The sequence below is a fragment of the Protopterus annectens genome, chromosome 4.part0, assembly GCF_019279795.1.
Source record: "Protopterus annectens isolate FY-2018-M chromosome 4.part0, PAN1.0, whole genome shotgun sequence".
Taxonomy (NCBI): Eukaryota; Metazoa; Chordata; order Ceratodontiformes; family Protopteridae; genus Protopterus; species Protopterus annectens.
The window spans coordinates 1,871,980,455-1,871,998,157 of NC_056733.1; the positions used below are offsets into that span (position 1 = coordinate 1,871,980,455).

A 17,703-nucleotide genomic window follows, 5' to 3' on the forward strand; every position below is an offset into this window, starting at 1 on the left:
CTCTAGTGTGGTACGAGACTATGGCCCATCCCTTTAGATTTAGAAACTGGCACCAAAGTATTAGCTGGGATATTGAAAATATCTACTGGATAGGAGGCTGTTGTGTTATTAACTGTTAAAATGTTGCATTCATGTTTCATATTTTTGATATAGTTATGGCATATATTATCATCAGCCTCAACATTTGATCCTAACTTACTTTTCTGTTCCATTCCAAGTGATCTGATCATTTTTATCAGAAGTCTCTGGGTTTTAGTTAAAAGAGAACCACACCCAAAACTGAAAAAAAAACATGTTTTTCAGCAAATCTTGAAAGTTTCTGCATTGCTAATGCCTCTGTATGAAAATAAATGGTTACTGTTATTTTCTTGTCATACCCCAAAATGATCTGAAGGAGGCTGCCATGGCTAGCATTATTTTGTTTTACAGTCAATGGCTTCGTCTTCCTCATGTCATGTCAGAGGGACAGAAAGAAATCCTTAAAGGAGAACCGCACCCACAGACTCAAAAAACACATTTATTTCATCATGGTTTGGCGTTTTCTACATTTTAACACCACTCTGGGACTATTTACAGGTTTTTAAATATTTTTATATGTAATTTCTGACTCTGACCACATGGGGTCTGGCATCCTGAAGTAATTCTGATTGTTTAGTCTGCCTCTAGGTATCCCACAATGCAGTGCTCATCTGTAAAAAGTTACATCATGCAGGCCTCTTTCTTCCTAAAACTCCTATCACTGCATTGATTTTACATGCATACACTTGCTGTCTTTCAGTCAGTTAGTTTTAAGTAACACTTCATGCCGTTAAATGACTACTTAAAACACAAATAATGCAAATGCCACAGAACAGACTTTCAAAGTGCCTTTTACGGCTGCTTTTCTTTAGAATGGCTAAACTGCAGTTTTTGTTTTGTGAAGCCTGAATTGTACTACTTTGACTCATCACCCATCTCCCTTCACATCTAACTTCCCTAGCCGTCAAAGTGCTAAGGGTAATTTGAGCTTTTACCTGCTGTGATTGACAGCTCACAGCAGGAGACTTGACTCATGTACTGTTTCCTTCTTCTAGTCTTTACTTTCTGTATGGGTAGGGGAAGGATCAGTCATGATGATGTCAGTTTGGGGAGGGAATTGGCCAGAAAACTACCTGTATTCAGTGGCCTTGATGACATCAATGAATTGGACACTTTTTCAGGGTGGGATAAACATTTTTTGAACTTGAAACCACCACAGTACAGTAAGGTCCTGTTCTAGTGGAGAGAAACAGTTGATTTAAAATATTTTAAATGTTGTGTTATTGTTTATTAATAGCAGGGACAATACATAGGGAGAAAAGGACAGAGAACTTGAGCATTTAATAATAGAATCCTGTTGTTGTCCTTTAAGATGAAGGGATCATTTACTGTGGTTCTCTCTCTCATCAGTTGACAGCATTGCTGTGGCTGCTTACTTTTCACTGTCAGCATCAAGCCATATTTTTAATTACTTTAGCACCTTTGATTTTCATTAGTGGCCATCTCTGTTGCAGCATTTTAAAGAATGTTTGAATGACAGGCTTGAAAATGTAGCTGAGGTAACTGTTCTTTTCAAAATAACAACTGTAGTTCAGTGTTCAAGTGCGAGAAATCTGACCGTGTGATTAATAGGTGTTACTTGGGCTGAGGTGGTTTGTGCTCCATTCAGTTTTAAATATCGCAGCTAGAATTAAAGTCTTTGATGTTAATTATCTTTCCCAACTCCAGAAGAAACATGCACTTTTGTAGAAATTACAGTGTAGAAAAAATGCAAAATCATGTACTGACAGAAAGTAAGCAGAGTTAGATTAACATATTTGCTTTCTTTTTGTGGCACTGAGTTTTATTACAGGAAAAAGGCATTTGCATCTGAAAACTAAGCTTGAAAGCCCTGCCTTTGTTCAGACTTCAGGCTACACTATTTATCTGAGGTGTGATGCTGGCAGTCTGTAACTGATAAGGCACATTTAAATGTCATTGTTTTTTTAATGGCTTTGTTGCTGGGATGGGATAAATGACCTAACTTAATTACTGTGCCACTCTTAGTAGCTGTTGTGATGTAACAGATGAGACAGATGCAAGAACGAAAGGCGAACATTATTATTAAATTATGTTTTTTCTGTATGTGCAGTGTTTAGTGTTGGATTACAGGGAAGGAAAAACACTTTTTGGAAAGAAAAACTTGACTTTTAGGTGGAGCTCTCCTTTAACCATGACTTATTCTGGAAACACGGGTGCATTCTAAAGGTTAGGCAGGATGTAGTTTTTCTATTAAATATGTTTATATAACAGCTCCACCACAGGGGGTCATTTTTAAAATTTCTCAAATATTTGTATTGGTTAAAGCTATATTTTGGAACCTGTCTAATAAGGACTTTGTAGAAACGATGCAATCCAGTGAGGTTATAGCAGAGGTTTTATTCTTATCTGGCACAGGCATTGGCAATACATTCCCAGCATACCTTTCTTTCAAGCAGTAAGACTAAGGACCCATGCCAAGATTTGCCTGCATTTTCACATTTGCCCATTAAGTATGTCATGCCATAATATTTCAGTTAAATAGGAAGCTTCAGTAACTTGAACAGCTGCCTCTTTCTTTTCCATTTTTAGTAACTCTTTGTGGTGGTAAAACATTTTAACTCAATTGTGTCAAAACTTGAACTTTATTTTAGTATAACATGGATATATTTTAAATGTGGAAAAATTGACTGAATATTGCTTGCAAGTTGGTTACCTGTGCAAACAGATAGCAGAGTCAAGGCTACAGTTCTCTTACTATAACTGTTATCCAAAACTTGAAATTGCAGCAGATTTGTTTATTTATTTATTCATTTGTTGCCTAAGGTAGAGCATTGATCCCAGTGGACTATTTTCACACTCAGCCCAGGGTATACAATCGACATAAAAAATTTAATAATAAAAGGAGAGACAATACATGATGTAAAAATAAGCAAACATGGTATGACAAAGCAAGTAACAAATAGAACAAAGAAAAATTAGGCTATTTCCAGTGTGTTGTGTGTGTGTGTGTGTGTGTGTGTGTGTGTGTGTGTGTGTGTGTGTGTGTGTGTGTGTGTGTGTGTGTGTGTGTGTACATTTAAAGTAAATGATACGATGATACAATATAATCAATTACAAAAACTATATACACGAAAGCAAGTGGGTGAAAAGCAAGTAAGCAGTAAATGATACAAAAAGTAGTCAAGTATGTGGGAGTTAACAGTATCAGACATAATATATTAGGGAACAGAAATTAGTAAGAGTCAGATAAACTGGAAGGTATCAGAGAGGTCTGTGAGAGTTAGACCAATGTGAGAGGCTAGATGGTAGAGATAGGTAGAAAGGCAAGAGGTCTTGAGATGAGGGCTAGGGATGGGAAATCCCATCCTAGTGAGAGGTAGGTTTATGGAGGTGATGGAGCTGATTTAGGTGATGGAGCTATTGATGAAGCATATGCAAAGAGCCTGTCTGCCAAGATAAAAGTTTTAGTTCTCTCTCTCTTGAAGTTATCAAGTGTTTGGGTGGACTTTGTTTTTATTTTTATTTGAATTAGAATACCCCTGAATTAGCAGTGATTATGAGCAGAGTTGCTATTAAATTGCAGAACATTTTATCAAAATATGTGGAATTAACCCTCTCCTCCCACCTTCGTGACACAGGGAGATAGACCCCCTGATTGTGACCAAGATGATCTGAGTTTGATTAAAAGCTCAAACAATAGAGCAGGTGGGTGAAGGGGGTGGGAAAGAACATTTTTTTTTTCAGATTACCCACACAGGATGGGTTCCTACTTGTGATCCAACACACCCCCAGGGATGGTGCTCTGCCATAACTGAGCAACAGATGGCCATTAAAATTCAGCACAGAAGTGGGTTGGAATTAACTGACTGAGGTACAGTGTTTTGTGTGTGTGACATCAGTAGCTTTAACCAGTTATAACATACAAGAAATCCCCTGGCATACAGGACAGCATATATGGCACTGCCAGCTCTTCTGACATTTCCCCTCTTCCAAACCCTGCAGTGGGACAGTCCTTCCCCCAGAGAGATAATACCTAAGGGACAAAGAAAAAATAAAGCACTGGGAGCAAACTTAGTACAGCTGATGGTCAGCTGTGAGGCACACAAAGGGTGCTAGCAATTAAAAAAAAATGTGTACATATCCAGTTTACGTTTTCATTGAATGCATTGCAAACTGACTTTTACATATTAAATCTGAACTGTCTAGGTCATATGGCACACTCATGCCACATTTAAATCATCTCACATTCATCAATTTAGACGAGCACAAATGCAATATTAGCATTTATTCTCACAGCTTCATAAAGTACTTCTGGTACTTTACTCACACACCATCTGCTGATTGCATCCCCTAACAGATTGCACCCAAGGCAGCTTCCCCCATTGCCCCATCCTAGTTAAAGCTCTGTAGTAAATGTTCAAAGCCCCTGAACAACGCAGTCAAGCAGTGCAACATACATGCATACATATTTATTTATGTATTTATTTGTTTGTTTGTTTGTTAACTGGGTAGGTGAGTTGGTCTTCTGACACTTTTCAATCAAGTCCCAAGCTCAGTGAGCAAGAAGAATTCAATTTCAGTTAAACCTAGAACAGTTTTGACTACACATAACTTAGAAGCAAAATATTTGGTATAATGGCATCTCCTAAGAATAAGGATATCCTCTAAGTAAATTATTTATTTATTACTACAATATGAATTAAGTAATACACTATGTAGTATGTACAATTAAATGTACTATGACAGTTTAATACACTATATATAATATTTATAGTTGAGTACAGTTCATATTATGCATTTATTGAGGTATTCCATCTTGACCCTATTATAGTGGAAACCTAATAATTACATGTACTGTGCTTTTGCTGAAAAATTAATTTATAAACCAATTAGTGAATTGTTGTATCATATGTAATGTATTTATCAGTTATCATTTAATTCCAAAAATCTTTTAAATGCAAAGAAAAAAAACACAGAGCAGGTAACAAGAAATTAAAATGAATACTGGTAAGGGGGTTGATGTGTGTCTTTTTGAAAATTTATTAACTTGCGTTTGTCCAGCTATTTTATATCAATGTCATATCACTGTCTCCAGCAACTTTGAACACATTCAGTGCTTTAAACAGCTGAGACATCTAAACTTCCTATGCATTGAAATTAAAATAATTTCAACATGGAGTAATTAGGGACCTGGGGACCCAAGTTGATAGCAATCTCTCATTTGACAACCACGTGGCCAAAGTGGTTAGAAAAACATTTTATATAGCCCACCTAATCATGAAGGGATTCACATCTAGATCAGGGGAGGTCATTGTGCCTCTTTACTCATCCCGCCCATAATTGAGTACAATGCCCCTTTTGGGATGTACCTTACCAGACACCTGCAGCAACTGGAAAGACCCCAAATGTACCTCACCAAGAGGATCAAAGGGCTCAAACAGATGCCATATGCTGCCCGGTTAAAGAAACTCCAGCTCTACTCAGTGGCATACCACCTGCTCAGAGGCGATCTGTGCCTGATGTATAAAGCCATGTCTAACCCGGAATTAAGGGACATGCTGCACCTCAAAAAATCCAAATCCCATCGAGCTACGTGCTCGAGAGACTTGAACCTCAGCACTGAAATAAATAGGACATGCTGGAGGGACAGATTCATAACCCAGAGGCTCCCTTCACTATGGAATAAAATCCCAGTCCAGGTTAGGCAGAGTCCCTCATTGACTCTCTTCAAGAGGAATCTTGATGAGTGGATGGGAGATCATAGGTTTACCCCGGGTATCACTTCTGTGTCACTGTTAGACAGAGGCACAGTATACTAACCTCAAAAAAGGGCATAGCAAAATTAATTTAAAATGGGTGGCGAAAGCCAAACATACCCTGGCTAGGCTTATAAATGCCCTAGGGCAGATAGCCTAGTATGAACCTATGAACCTATGAATGAAATGCTCATAGTAGGAAAACGCTGCACTGAACAAAACTGTCTATCTTGGCTCATGTGTAAACTCGATGCAGTTTTAATTTATTAAGTATGTTTTCACAGTCTCCAGATTGGTGACTGCTGTTCTGTGGAAGGAGCCATGGCTAGTACTGCTTGTATTTGTGCAAAATCAATGGTAGAGCTTTTTTATTTTTTCTCCATAATTTTGTAATCACAGAATTAGTATATTTAAGTAATGGAATATAGAGGGTATAGGGGGACTTCCCCCACTTTTTTCCTGTGGTCATTGCCTTTATCAATGTTTTGACCTGTTGTTTCATCCAGTAATAGCTTTTTGGGGTGCCTTTTTAATGCAATGTAGTGGAACCATCTATACTCAGAGTCTTATCTATATGAAAAGGGGAATCTTCATTTTCATTTCTTCTCATACCTATTGTTCAGTTCTCTTTGTCACTGAAAAGTTACTTGGTTATTGCAGTGAAGGGTTAAGTGACGAAGCATTCTAACCAATTGCCAAGAACGTTGAAAGTAAGCTTAGGGGAAATCACTTGAAAACTGACTTACATATACTCTCCTTACCATATATTTTAATGTTTTTAAACAGTCATTGTCCAGCACCTCCTTAGCTTTCCTGAAATGTGTAATAATTTCTACAGTTTTAGTCAAAAGTTAATTACTGGTATAAATTATTTTTAAAAATAAGGATTTTGTGCTGAAAGTATGATAAAAATTGCAAAACTTGTAGAAAACTGAGAGGTGTAATTTTGCAAGATGTCTAATAATCAGTTACATTACATTTGCCTGATGGCAAAAGGAGTCAGTAAGTAAATCTGCTTTGTCTTTAAATTGCATTCATCATTGTACCGCCCCTCTATCTCACATTGAACTAACAGTGGGCTTTGAGTTTGCTGGTGATGGATGGGAAATAATTTCAGAAGTCTGATGCTTTATTTCTTTTATGTTACAGCCTAGAATACCCAGAAACATTTTCTTTATTTATTTTTTTTTAACCTAGCCATTTTTAAACTTTTTGGATACCATTCCAGTGAGATGAGTATTTATGAATGAGTAGTTAATATTTTGCCTTTTGATTCTGATTTTATATCAATACTAACATACATGTTTGCATTTATTTTCTAGCACTAGACCAGAAAACCTTGACAGATGTCCCAGATCCATCTTGGATGGCCAGGCTTTCTCTGCCTCTGACAACAAACTACAGAGACAATATTTTCATCCCTGACTCATTGGATTCAACCAAAGAATCACCAGATGTGCAAACAGATGCAGCAAAATCATTCTCCACCTTTGGCAAGAATACAGGAATGGAGGAAAACTCAGAGGGACCCAACATGGCAAATAATTTCCTCTCTGAAATGAGTTCACTCTTTGAGCTTCTTTTGACACAAAAGGCTGAAGCCCATGCAGTTACAAGCTCTGATGTTCTCTTACGTCTCTCTGCTTGTGGGAAATCCCTGGGGTTAGATGTGGATCCTTCAGGAATATGTCAAGAGTTCAAATCTCCTGCTGAAACATTCAGTCAACGCAAACATAACTGTTGATTGGACTAGAACTAAGCTATATAATCAGCATCTAGAATGTAAAGGCCACAAGAAAAAAATTCCTGACTGGAAACTTTTCTTATCACCCCATGCAAGTTAGAAATGTTTCAGTGAAGAAATCAAGACTGTGATAAACATATAGTCATGTAAGGAGAAAGTGTAACATTTTGCTAAACAGCATAGAAATAATGTTTGTTTCTGCAACGTGAATCAACATCTGGAAATCTTTTTGCATAATTACTATGATCTCCAGTAGCCATCACAAGACAACAAAACTAAAATAATTTTTTCAAGTGTCTTGCAATATAGATTCCAACGGTTTTATGTCCCCTTCAAAACAAAAACAGTTCAGCACGTGTTAAATGGATTTCATATTCAGATGAAATTTCAAGTCCAGAAGATTAATAGAGTAGATCGTTTTGAATTATTTATATGTATTATTGTTTTTTAGAGCTGATGTTAAGCTCAGTCATTCATCCACTATATACTGCTTAATAAACAATTGAACTGGAAACAGCAATAACTGCTTATGTGAAAGAAACACAGAAGTATCTCTAAGATTTTATATGCTATATTGCAAATACAATCCAATTTTCTCTTATAAAAGTGGCATAAACCCTAAATGAATGCTTACAGAAATGTTGAAATGTTTTTGTAGTTATTTACATAACACGGAACCAATTAGTGTATGCATCCCAATTATTTTAGTGTAGGGTGAGCCAATGCCTACAGCTAGCAGGTGAAACAAAGGAGAAAAAAATGTATATTATTCATTTCGTAGAATAACAATAAGTATTATCTTAGGTTAAAAATCTCATTAATTTTATTAATTTCAGCAGGAAATGAAGCATCATAATTTGCAGTTATATGTTTCAGCTTACAAATGTATTTTAATACTAAATATAGAGTCTATGAGTTGAAGTCCTGCTCTGGACACTTCAAATACTCAAACACAGCAGAGTACTTATTTACATATGCAGTGACAAACAAGATTAACAAATTAAATCAATTCATGTATTATCTCTCAACCTCTCAGAGCAAGAAATCTGGACAAAGGCATGAATAAAAGTGGGACAAAGGCCCAAAAATAGGGACAATTTTTAAATACTGCTCTTACAAAATTAGATAGTTGACAGAATAACAGGTTTTGCATTAGCCTGAATTTTCTGAAGGGTATAAAGTCTGAAACTCATATGTTTGCCTTTATTTTCTAAATTCAGTCTTTAATGATTCGCCACTAATTTGCCAGAAAACCTCAATTTTAGGAAAAATGGACCAAAAATACGAAGCAAAAATCTAGACATTCTGCGAAAATATGTACAGTATTCATGTTTAAAACCTGTTCTACATCAGACAAATACTCATTGCATTGTACCTCATGGGACCTTTATGAGAAGAAGGTAGAAGTACCCAGCCATCAGGCATTTGAATTACCACATTTTGGAGGTGCTGGGTTTTTTTTTTGTTTTTTTTTTCAGAGAAAAAATATTGGAACTACTATTTTTAGAAAAAAAATAAATAAAATAAATAAAAAAAATGAAGTCCCTTATTATTAATTTTGTTGTCATAATATATACATATATATATATATATATATATATATATACATATGTAGAGAGAGAGAGAGAGCAAGCGAGAGAGACAAAGAACAGTACAGGAAGGTTCAATGTGTCTTAGCCAACTTTTCTTGCTTTCTACAAATGCCAGTTAATGTTATTCCTAAATAAGAGACATACATATGTACTAGATATACCTAGAAAAGAAAAATAAGCAAACAAATAAAATGGATACCATCTGTTAACCATATGGAAACTATATTCTGAGCTTAACATCTCAGCAATCAGATTTGTCCTATACATACTAGTTTCTAATATAAAACAAAGTTGTATACATATTGCTAAGTGCAGAGCTGCTCAGTGGAATACAATGGTTTACTGATTACAGTTTGCTGTTCTAAATATCAGCATATTCGTAACAGAGGTAATCACTAAAAGTTATAGCATTTGCTGAACTACTGTGACTATTTATCTTATTCTTTTGTATGTAATGTTTGACAATTTCTAAACAGACCACAACTGCAATTGTAACTTTCTTGTGTGCCTATGTGTGTGTGTGTGTGTGTGTGTGTGTGTGTGTGTGTGTGTGTGTGTGTGTGTGTGTGTGTGTGTGTGTGCACGTGCGCACAAGCGTGCAAACTTACACTTATCTGTGCATTTAAGTGTGTTTGCCCCATAATTAATAATATAAAAAAAGTTTAAAAAGTATTATTTGCAGTCCTCCAAGTACTGAAATGCAATAAGTTTACTGCATGTCAAGTGAAAGATTCTTAAGCACTTCAATTCCAAATGAATGTTACTGTTTTATAAGAACATTGTGTAGATTGGCATGCTACACTTGGGTTTATTAGGAATAATGGGAAAAATCTTTTTTTTTTTCCTTTTTTTTTAAGGGTAGGTGGTGGAAAGTAGTAAGGAATGATTGTGGATGGGATAGTGGTAGAAGAGAAAGTAGCAAGAACAGAAAAGCAAACATAAAAGGAGAAACAGACAAACAGGACTGGTATACACACAAAAGTTGGACAACTGCGAATGGACACAGACAAAAAGAAGGTACATAACTAGAGATAGGGAGGGTTCAACAATAAATAATGCATGGGAAACACCACATAAGGGAATGTAACACCTGGAAAGGGATGGAGAGAGCCACAGATGGATGCCAGGCTGGCCCAGAGGCCAACACACCCAACCATCAGTCATCCCTGCCACTACTATAGACAAGCTGCAACCCCAGTAGCTCAATGGTCAGTTGTATCAGAAGATGCTTCAATGTACCTTGGTAGACACCATCTTCCACAACTGACAGGAGGAGATAATGGGAGATGACTTTGGGCCACTATCAGAAGAGGAGCCTATGCCCTCATTCCTAAAAAGTTGCTAAAGAGGCCAGCAGTGAGCCCTCCAGGTCACATTCAGTAAGGCAACCTCTGCCCCCCCGCTGAGAGGCAGACCTGACAATCACTATGAATACAGCACCAGAGACATTGGCATATACTACATATAGAGGTGCAGTTTTATAATGGACTGGCATACATTGCATATGTACCCTACTGCTGAGATAGTCATTCTCAATTCTTATTATATCCTGCTATGTTCAGCTCTTAACTCATCTGCCACTTAAATACACATGTACACCAGGAACACAACAGAAAGTGAAACAAATGTTTACAATGCATACATGTCTCTTTCTCCCTAACCTCTGCCTCCCACTACTGAAGCAAGCCAGGTTGGTACTGCTGCAGATCACTGTAATGATGACAGCACTCCCCACCAAAATGGATGATGCCAGTAGCATCAATCACTAACCTGCAAGCTCATGCCAGGCATCTGCTTTGTGCAAAGAGTCACTGTACTGCACCAACAGGCAATAGGCAAAGTCTTTCTGCAGGAAGAACAAGAATATATTGCTCTCCCTGTGACACCATGCTGGAGCCCTGCAGTTCAAAGCACCTGAGGAAACCTAGTCAAGTAAGTATGGTTCACTCAAAGAGTAAAATGGTAGCCCTGTGCAAACACATGAACATTCGAGCATTGTGTGATTTGCAGTGTAGTAATGCAATGGGACACTACCAAATGTGCATTATGCTGTACTGCGGTACTACAGTTTTACACAGGTGATATGTATGTGCATAATGGTCAATACTGTCATGCCCATCATGTCTGTTGCCAGTTGGTATAGACAGAGCATTGTGTTTTAGCAATGAATCTGGGACAGTGGTGCTAAATGGCATCATTAGGATAAGCAGTCTTCTAAGAGACCTAATTGGCATGATATAAAGTGTGGGTATGATTTTGTTTGAGAAAGTCAAACAAATTGTAGAATACAGGACTTTACATAGTAACCCTAAGGATCTGAAGTTACAAACAGTAAAGAAAAAAACCCCATCATGGTAATATACTTCAGTTTTATCATCACGATCTATAGAGGATGGTGGTAACAGTGAGACAGATGCCATGGTGTATGTTTGATGTGAAAACGCAGCACAATGGCATGGCCTTCTCATCCAGCTGTGGTAGGGGGCATATCATGGCCATCAGGCAACTAGGGAAGGACAGGCCACCAATGAACATGATGTCTCCTGTATGTTGTGTGAGGCATGGCATGGCATTGTAAGTGATGTTTAACAGCATATGAGTAGTACAACATGAGGCCAATAAGCTGATGTAGGAGGGACCTAATGAGGCCCTTTCTACTACAGTGGTTGTCCAAAGTACTACTGGAGCTTGCTAACTAGCTGCATAATGTGGAGAGGGGAGAACTGGCCATAAGTAGATGACTTTCACAGAATGCTATATACTCCCACTGATTGGCACATGTAATCCACTTATGTACAGGGTATGGCATGAGGTCCTGAAAGAGGCAATGGCTGGAAATGTTTATCATCCAGAAAATAGTGGTGTTACTGCAGGCCTTCCATATACACAGCATGCGTTTAGGCCAAGATACTGCAGCAGACAAGCTGTATCAGAACCATGTATGGCATGGAGTGGCACAGGACATGAATGCTGTAGGTTACCATAATAGTTCTCTCCAGCAAACACATCAAAGGGTTACCAATATCATATTCATTGCAAAGAGGAAGGCATGGGGCATTGTCAAGGACATGTCCATCACTGGGTATAGACCACTAATGCAGAAGCAGCTTACAGAGGTGAAGGAATTACTTGTAACACTGTCTGAAAGGGGAAGGGAGTGGACCATTGTACCTCAGGGGTAGCTTGGTTGTGAGAGCTAGGTTATCAACAATCACCTGAGTGTCAGTAGGGGAAACAATAGGTTAATAATGCCTACTACAGTTCTGAATGATAAAGTGCACTGGATATGTGGAATTAATTCACCAAGGACCTTTTGCATATCTACCCTTTCAGGTAAGTCTAGGCTGCCAATGCAACAGCACTCATGTCAGAGTATGGATTTCTCCATATACTATATACATATCTCATTGTTTGCCACTAGGCAACCCATAAGGGAGGACATAGGCATTTCTGTGTGTTCATTGTTTCAAAGGCTCTACTGGTAGAAAGAAAAGCGCAATTGAACAGCACATGCCTGATATTTACAGATCACCTATCACAGCTGTTGATGGCAATGTGCAAATGGCATAGTCCAATGGCACAGTGACATTGTCACCAACACTACTGGAGGGGGGCTCATCTGCATTCACCATGTTAGAGGCTGCTGCTGTGTTATGTAATGACACCATAACTTCACTGGTATGTGGTAGACATCCTGGAAATGTGAGCTCCTCCCAGACTCCCCATGAGTCTCCAGCTGACACAGCATCTGAAATTTGCACTGCCTACGATATGCACATGCCCACCATAGGAGAGGGGTATGAGGATTTATGGCACCACCATGACTCCAGATATGTTTCCAATCTAGGTACAAATAAATCAGCAGATGTGCAGGTCAGTAATCCAGTCAGAGACACCTGCTATCATCTGCATTGCGGAGATGGTGAGTGCATCTCATGGCTTGTGTGATAACATACATCATCTGCACAGTGACATAATGTACAGGAACAAGGAGCAGATGGTGCTGCTGTACTTTCTGGTGGCAAATATTTTCTCCATGAGTGTATCAATAAGGCAAATTGTAACTGGCTTTCAATCTACCTGACCATGGCTGTGGGATTCCAGTTGCAAACTGGTTAGGCACATGCTGACCCTAATCACACTACAAAGATTGTTACTGAGACACCATCATTATCAGCTATGGCCACACAGCCTGCCACATCTTGCCATCAGCAGTCACTCAGTCATGTGTGCTGATACTCCTCGGCTCAGCAGACTGGGAATCCTCATCAGTCTGCTCATGACTAACCCCATAGTTCTGTCCCTTCAGTATACCTTGTGCCCAGACAAAGTGCCAGGCCTGTTCATGGGTATTAGGTCATGGGCAGTGATGATCTGTAAGCTCCAAATATGGGACATCCTATTAGGGTGCACGCACACAGTTCAATAGTTATGTGCCTTCCTTGCCACAAAACAAGTCATCACAGTGGATATGATCAATGGCCATGACATAGCAATCAATGCCAGAACTAGATAATGTGATTCATAACTCCACACAACTTTCTCCCAGTGTATATGGCTACAGTATTCACCTCCCATGACCTATCCCATATTGTAGTGTTGCTGTTACCTGTAACTGTGCCCCCCCCCCACCCATGCAAGTGATTACATCTAATGCACAGCACAGCCACTCACCAGGCTTCCTTGCATAGCTTGGTTGTGATATAGAGTGCATCATTTTATGCTGTATTTTCTGTTTCTTGGCCTATAGTTGAAGGCCAGGTGCCACCTCTTTGCCATTACTATGATGCATTTTGTCCACCTCTGCCTCACCTGTGGTACTCCTGTTGCCTGTTGCTCTTCAGAATCTACATCCTGCTCTTCTGCTGTTGGTCTTTCTGCTATGGTGAGCCCTACTGAGATGTTTCCCTCCTGCACCACCTGTTTCTGCAGTCCTATATTATGCAATATAGCACACACCTGCAAATCACAGTTCCATATTGTGGTGCTTCACCTTATCTGTCAAGACAGTAGAAGCATTCCTAGAGTTGTCCAAACATGTACTCAACAGCATTCCATGTTTCATGGACTGTGTATATATGTCATCTCTGCTATGATCTTTGTGTTGGAAATTAGAATCATTATCCTGGGATAGAGGGTTATCCAATATCACATGAAACACATAACAGTCATATTGGTATATGTGGCCTGCTCCCTGTTTCTATATAATACCCTGTGTAACCCACTCTGTGTATGCTAACCTACTAGATGACTAACTGTGAGACGTTTACCAGCACAAACCACTAATGTAGGCTAGATATATGCCATGTATGTGTGAATCATGGGAACTGCCTGCAGATGATGGCCACATTATACATAATGACCTGGTAGTTACACACTACCTTTGAATTCAGGAAGTAGAAGACCTCCTGTTGATCCCTGTGGATCAGGTGAAGCCTTATTGGCAATATGCATGCAATCTATAGCTCCCAGGACCACAGAGAAATGGGTTATGCTGTGAAACACCCACATAGTTGTGTGTCTGCCTTATGCAATCCTGGGAAACAATATACAATATGCTGCTCCACATGCATACCGCAGCAGGATGTTAAGGAAGTCGTATACAGTGTGTGCGGCTGAAACCTGTGATATCCATAAAGTGAACACTATAGTTTACTGGGAGGTCCTCATAATTAAGTTGGTTAATGCAATGCCTACCTTTATAACTAGTGAAGTGAACAATCCACACATTCCCCTCTATTTCATTTGTGGGTGACATAGTTTGACTAGGTCACATGTGGTCTCTCTGTCTACATAATATTGGTTCACTCTCTGCTGGTCTGTGGTGATATATAAGGCACTGACTGTACCTTATATGATGGAATATGTGGCTGCAGCATAACACATCGTGGGCACTGGCTTTGACAGTGGCCACTAACACATGCTGTTCTGCTATAGCTGCTGTTTCTCTTAGCATCTCCACTTGCCTGTACGACATACATCTCTGGTGTTCAGGATACATTTGTGGACACTCCAGTGGTATAGAGGGATAAAGTCCTAACTAAGACCCAGGTGACTCATGTTTGATTAGCATCTTGGGTGACTGATGGGGTGGCAGGGAGGAATGGGTGTACCCATCCTGGGGGGGTGGTATGTGGGCATCTCTTGACAATAATCCCTAGTGAAGGATGGGGATGTCACAAGAGGAGGTGTGGTCAATGGGTAGTGGTGTGCCTGGCTGAGCTATTGCAGATGTGGGGTAATACACCGCATGCCCACACTGCACATCTACATTTGACCATATCACTAAGCCACACTGAGGAAGGGGAGAAACAGGGTAGGTGCAAGTAAGACCTCCCTGAATGGAAGCTCATATGTGCTGAGCCCTATTGCTTTCAGTCCATGATCGGCCCCAGCAATTACCAGAGTAAGTCTGGGGATCATGGAGTAGCTGGAAGACCCAGTGTGGATGGGGGATGATGGCCAGGCCAGTAACAGTAATGTGTGGGTTGGGAGGGGAAAAAAAGATACATTTGTATTATAGCACAGTGCACATGAATCACTCTGCCATGTTAATTGTTATAATTTGTATAACCCATGTCCCTCATTTGCATGCCATTATGTAGCCATTTGAATGTGCTGCATGCTAGACTGTTTTTACCCTTACATGGCTGTATTATTTTTCTGAATAGTCTCACCTTGCACATCTCCAATACTGCACTCATTTTCACTGTGTAATGTGTAATGTGTTGAACATCTATAAATCCCAGCCTTAATATTATGAGTATGACATTCTGATGTAGCCCATTCTTGCAGTGAATTTGTATTTGCTCATTTTTGTAGTATTTGTAGCCATTACATTAATATAAAATCCATTTAGTGTCAGCATTCATATAAATATTTTTCTGCATGGGGGGGTCATATGATAGATATAGATACAAATATTTAATATATTTGAATGCATATAGAACAACCGTAGGTTGTCTCATGGATGTTCAGGGTTACCTGGCTATATCTCATGCATCAGCGTCATATAGAGCGACTACAGAACACTTTCTACTTAGAGAAAATCACAAAACACAAATCCTGACCTTTATTTTTTTCTTTGTTGCATCTTCAATTCTTTGCAAGTAGGAAAAAGAGGAGAGTGTTGTGTTCTTTCTAATATTACCTCAGGGATTCAGTCTTTATAAAAAAAAAAAAAAGATGTTTTCTGTGACTGTTTGATGACATCATCAGACTGCAATAATCTAGTTACTTCCACTACGGTGAAAATTCATACGTCTATCAATGAGTTATACTACAACAGTTTATTGTACAGAGTCATTCTCAAGGAAGATGAATGAATCTGCACACATACTGATTATATATATATGTACAGTAGCTAATGGGTTAGTATACTGAAAATGTCTGCAGAAGATTTCAGGACTCTTCAATCATCTTTCTTTCCCAGGTAAAAAATATTCCTTAAGTAATCACCTCACTATTCTCTTTGATGTTTGATCCTTTTAGCTAATCATTTATATTTTCCTCCAGGGGAAAAAAGAGATGAAATGAAACATGCAGGCTACTGAGTGATGTAAACCCACTGAAAACAGACTTATCTAACACCTCATCCTTCAAAAAGTTGAAACGATTAGACTTTTTGCTACAAGCTTTGATTTTAGCAACACAGGAATCTGAGTTCCATTTCCCAAAGTGATTTTGCATTATACGTTTCCTGAGGAGCAGGGGTTTCCTACTTTGATTACTTGGAATGAGTTAAAATGTTCCTAGTTTATTACTTGTGAAATCAATGGCCATGAGTAAGACTTGTGTATATTTTTTATTTGTGCTTATCTGTTTTTATTGGTACTTATGTTTAATGAATTAATTGCAAAATAATGTATATTGTGATATTTACATGTGCTAAAAATTAACTAAATGATTAAATAATATGCTGAATTGAATTAACTTATCAGCATGTACTTATCTTTGTGGGTGAGGGCTAAAGAGGGCAGTATCTGGTCTAATATGTCTCTTGGGTGAAAGATAGTTGTTCTTCTTTTGGCTTTTCCCGGTTAGGGGTCGCCACAGTGGAACTCCGGTCTGCTAATGATTGGCAGTATACTTTTACAGTGCCGAGGTGCCAGCTCGACGCCCAACCTTCAACGAAGGCACACCCATTTCACGCATGTCTTTCGAACGCCACTCAACCGCAATTTCCCAAAGGGCAAGTTACTAAGAACAGATTCCTCAGGAATGACAGACTGAAAGAGCACTCTGCTGAGTATGTTCCCATGCTCAGAGGCCACTGTGGCTGCGACATTTGCATTCTTTCAGAACTGCAACAGTCTTCCATGTATTATATTTATTTAAGGTACCTCCTCATAAGTGATTGGGGCAAAGTTTATTGCATTCTTACCCAACTCTCTTCAGTGTCCATCTTGATACAATGCAAAAAAGATTATTTTCAGTGACATCTGACAACACTGCAAATAGAAAATACAATGTGATGGTCTCAGAGTTTAAGTTGTGGGGTAAGTAAAGTTGCACTGCAGAAAAAAAAAATGATCTTTTCTTACATTAGTAAAGATTTGTGGTGTGAAAGCCT

At 38.7% G+C, this 17,703-nt stretch overlaps 1 protein-coding gene across 2 annotated transcripts in view; it reads left to right on the forward strand.

The window, feature by feature from the left end:
• PCDH12 (protocadherin 12) overlaps nucleotides 1-8,162 on the forward strand; it is a 134,445-nt gene extending 126,283 nt beyond the window's left edge. For both annotated transcript variants that reach the window (XM_044069540.1, XM_044069539.1), the window contains one exon: nucleotides 7,118-8,162. In XM_044069540.1, the coding sequence (XP_043925475.1) occupies nucleotides 7,118-7,539 (422 nt within the window). In that variant the 3' untranslated portion in view covers nucleotides 7,540-8,162. The remainder of the gene's footprint in view (nucleotides 1-7,117) is intronic.
• Nucleotides 8,163-17,703: the final 9,541 nt, after the last annotated feature.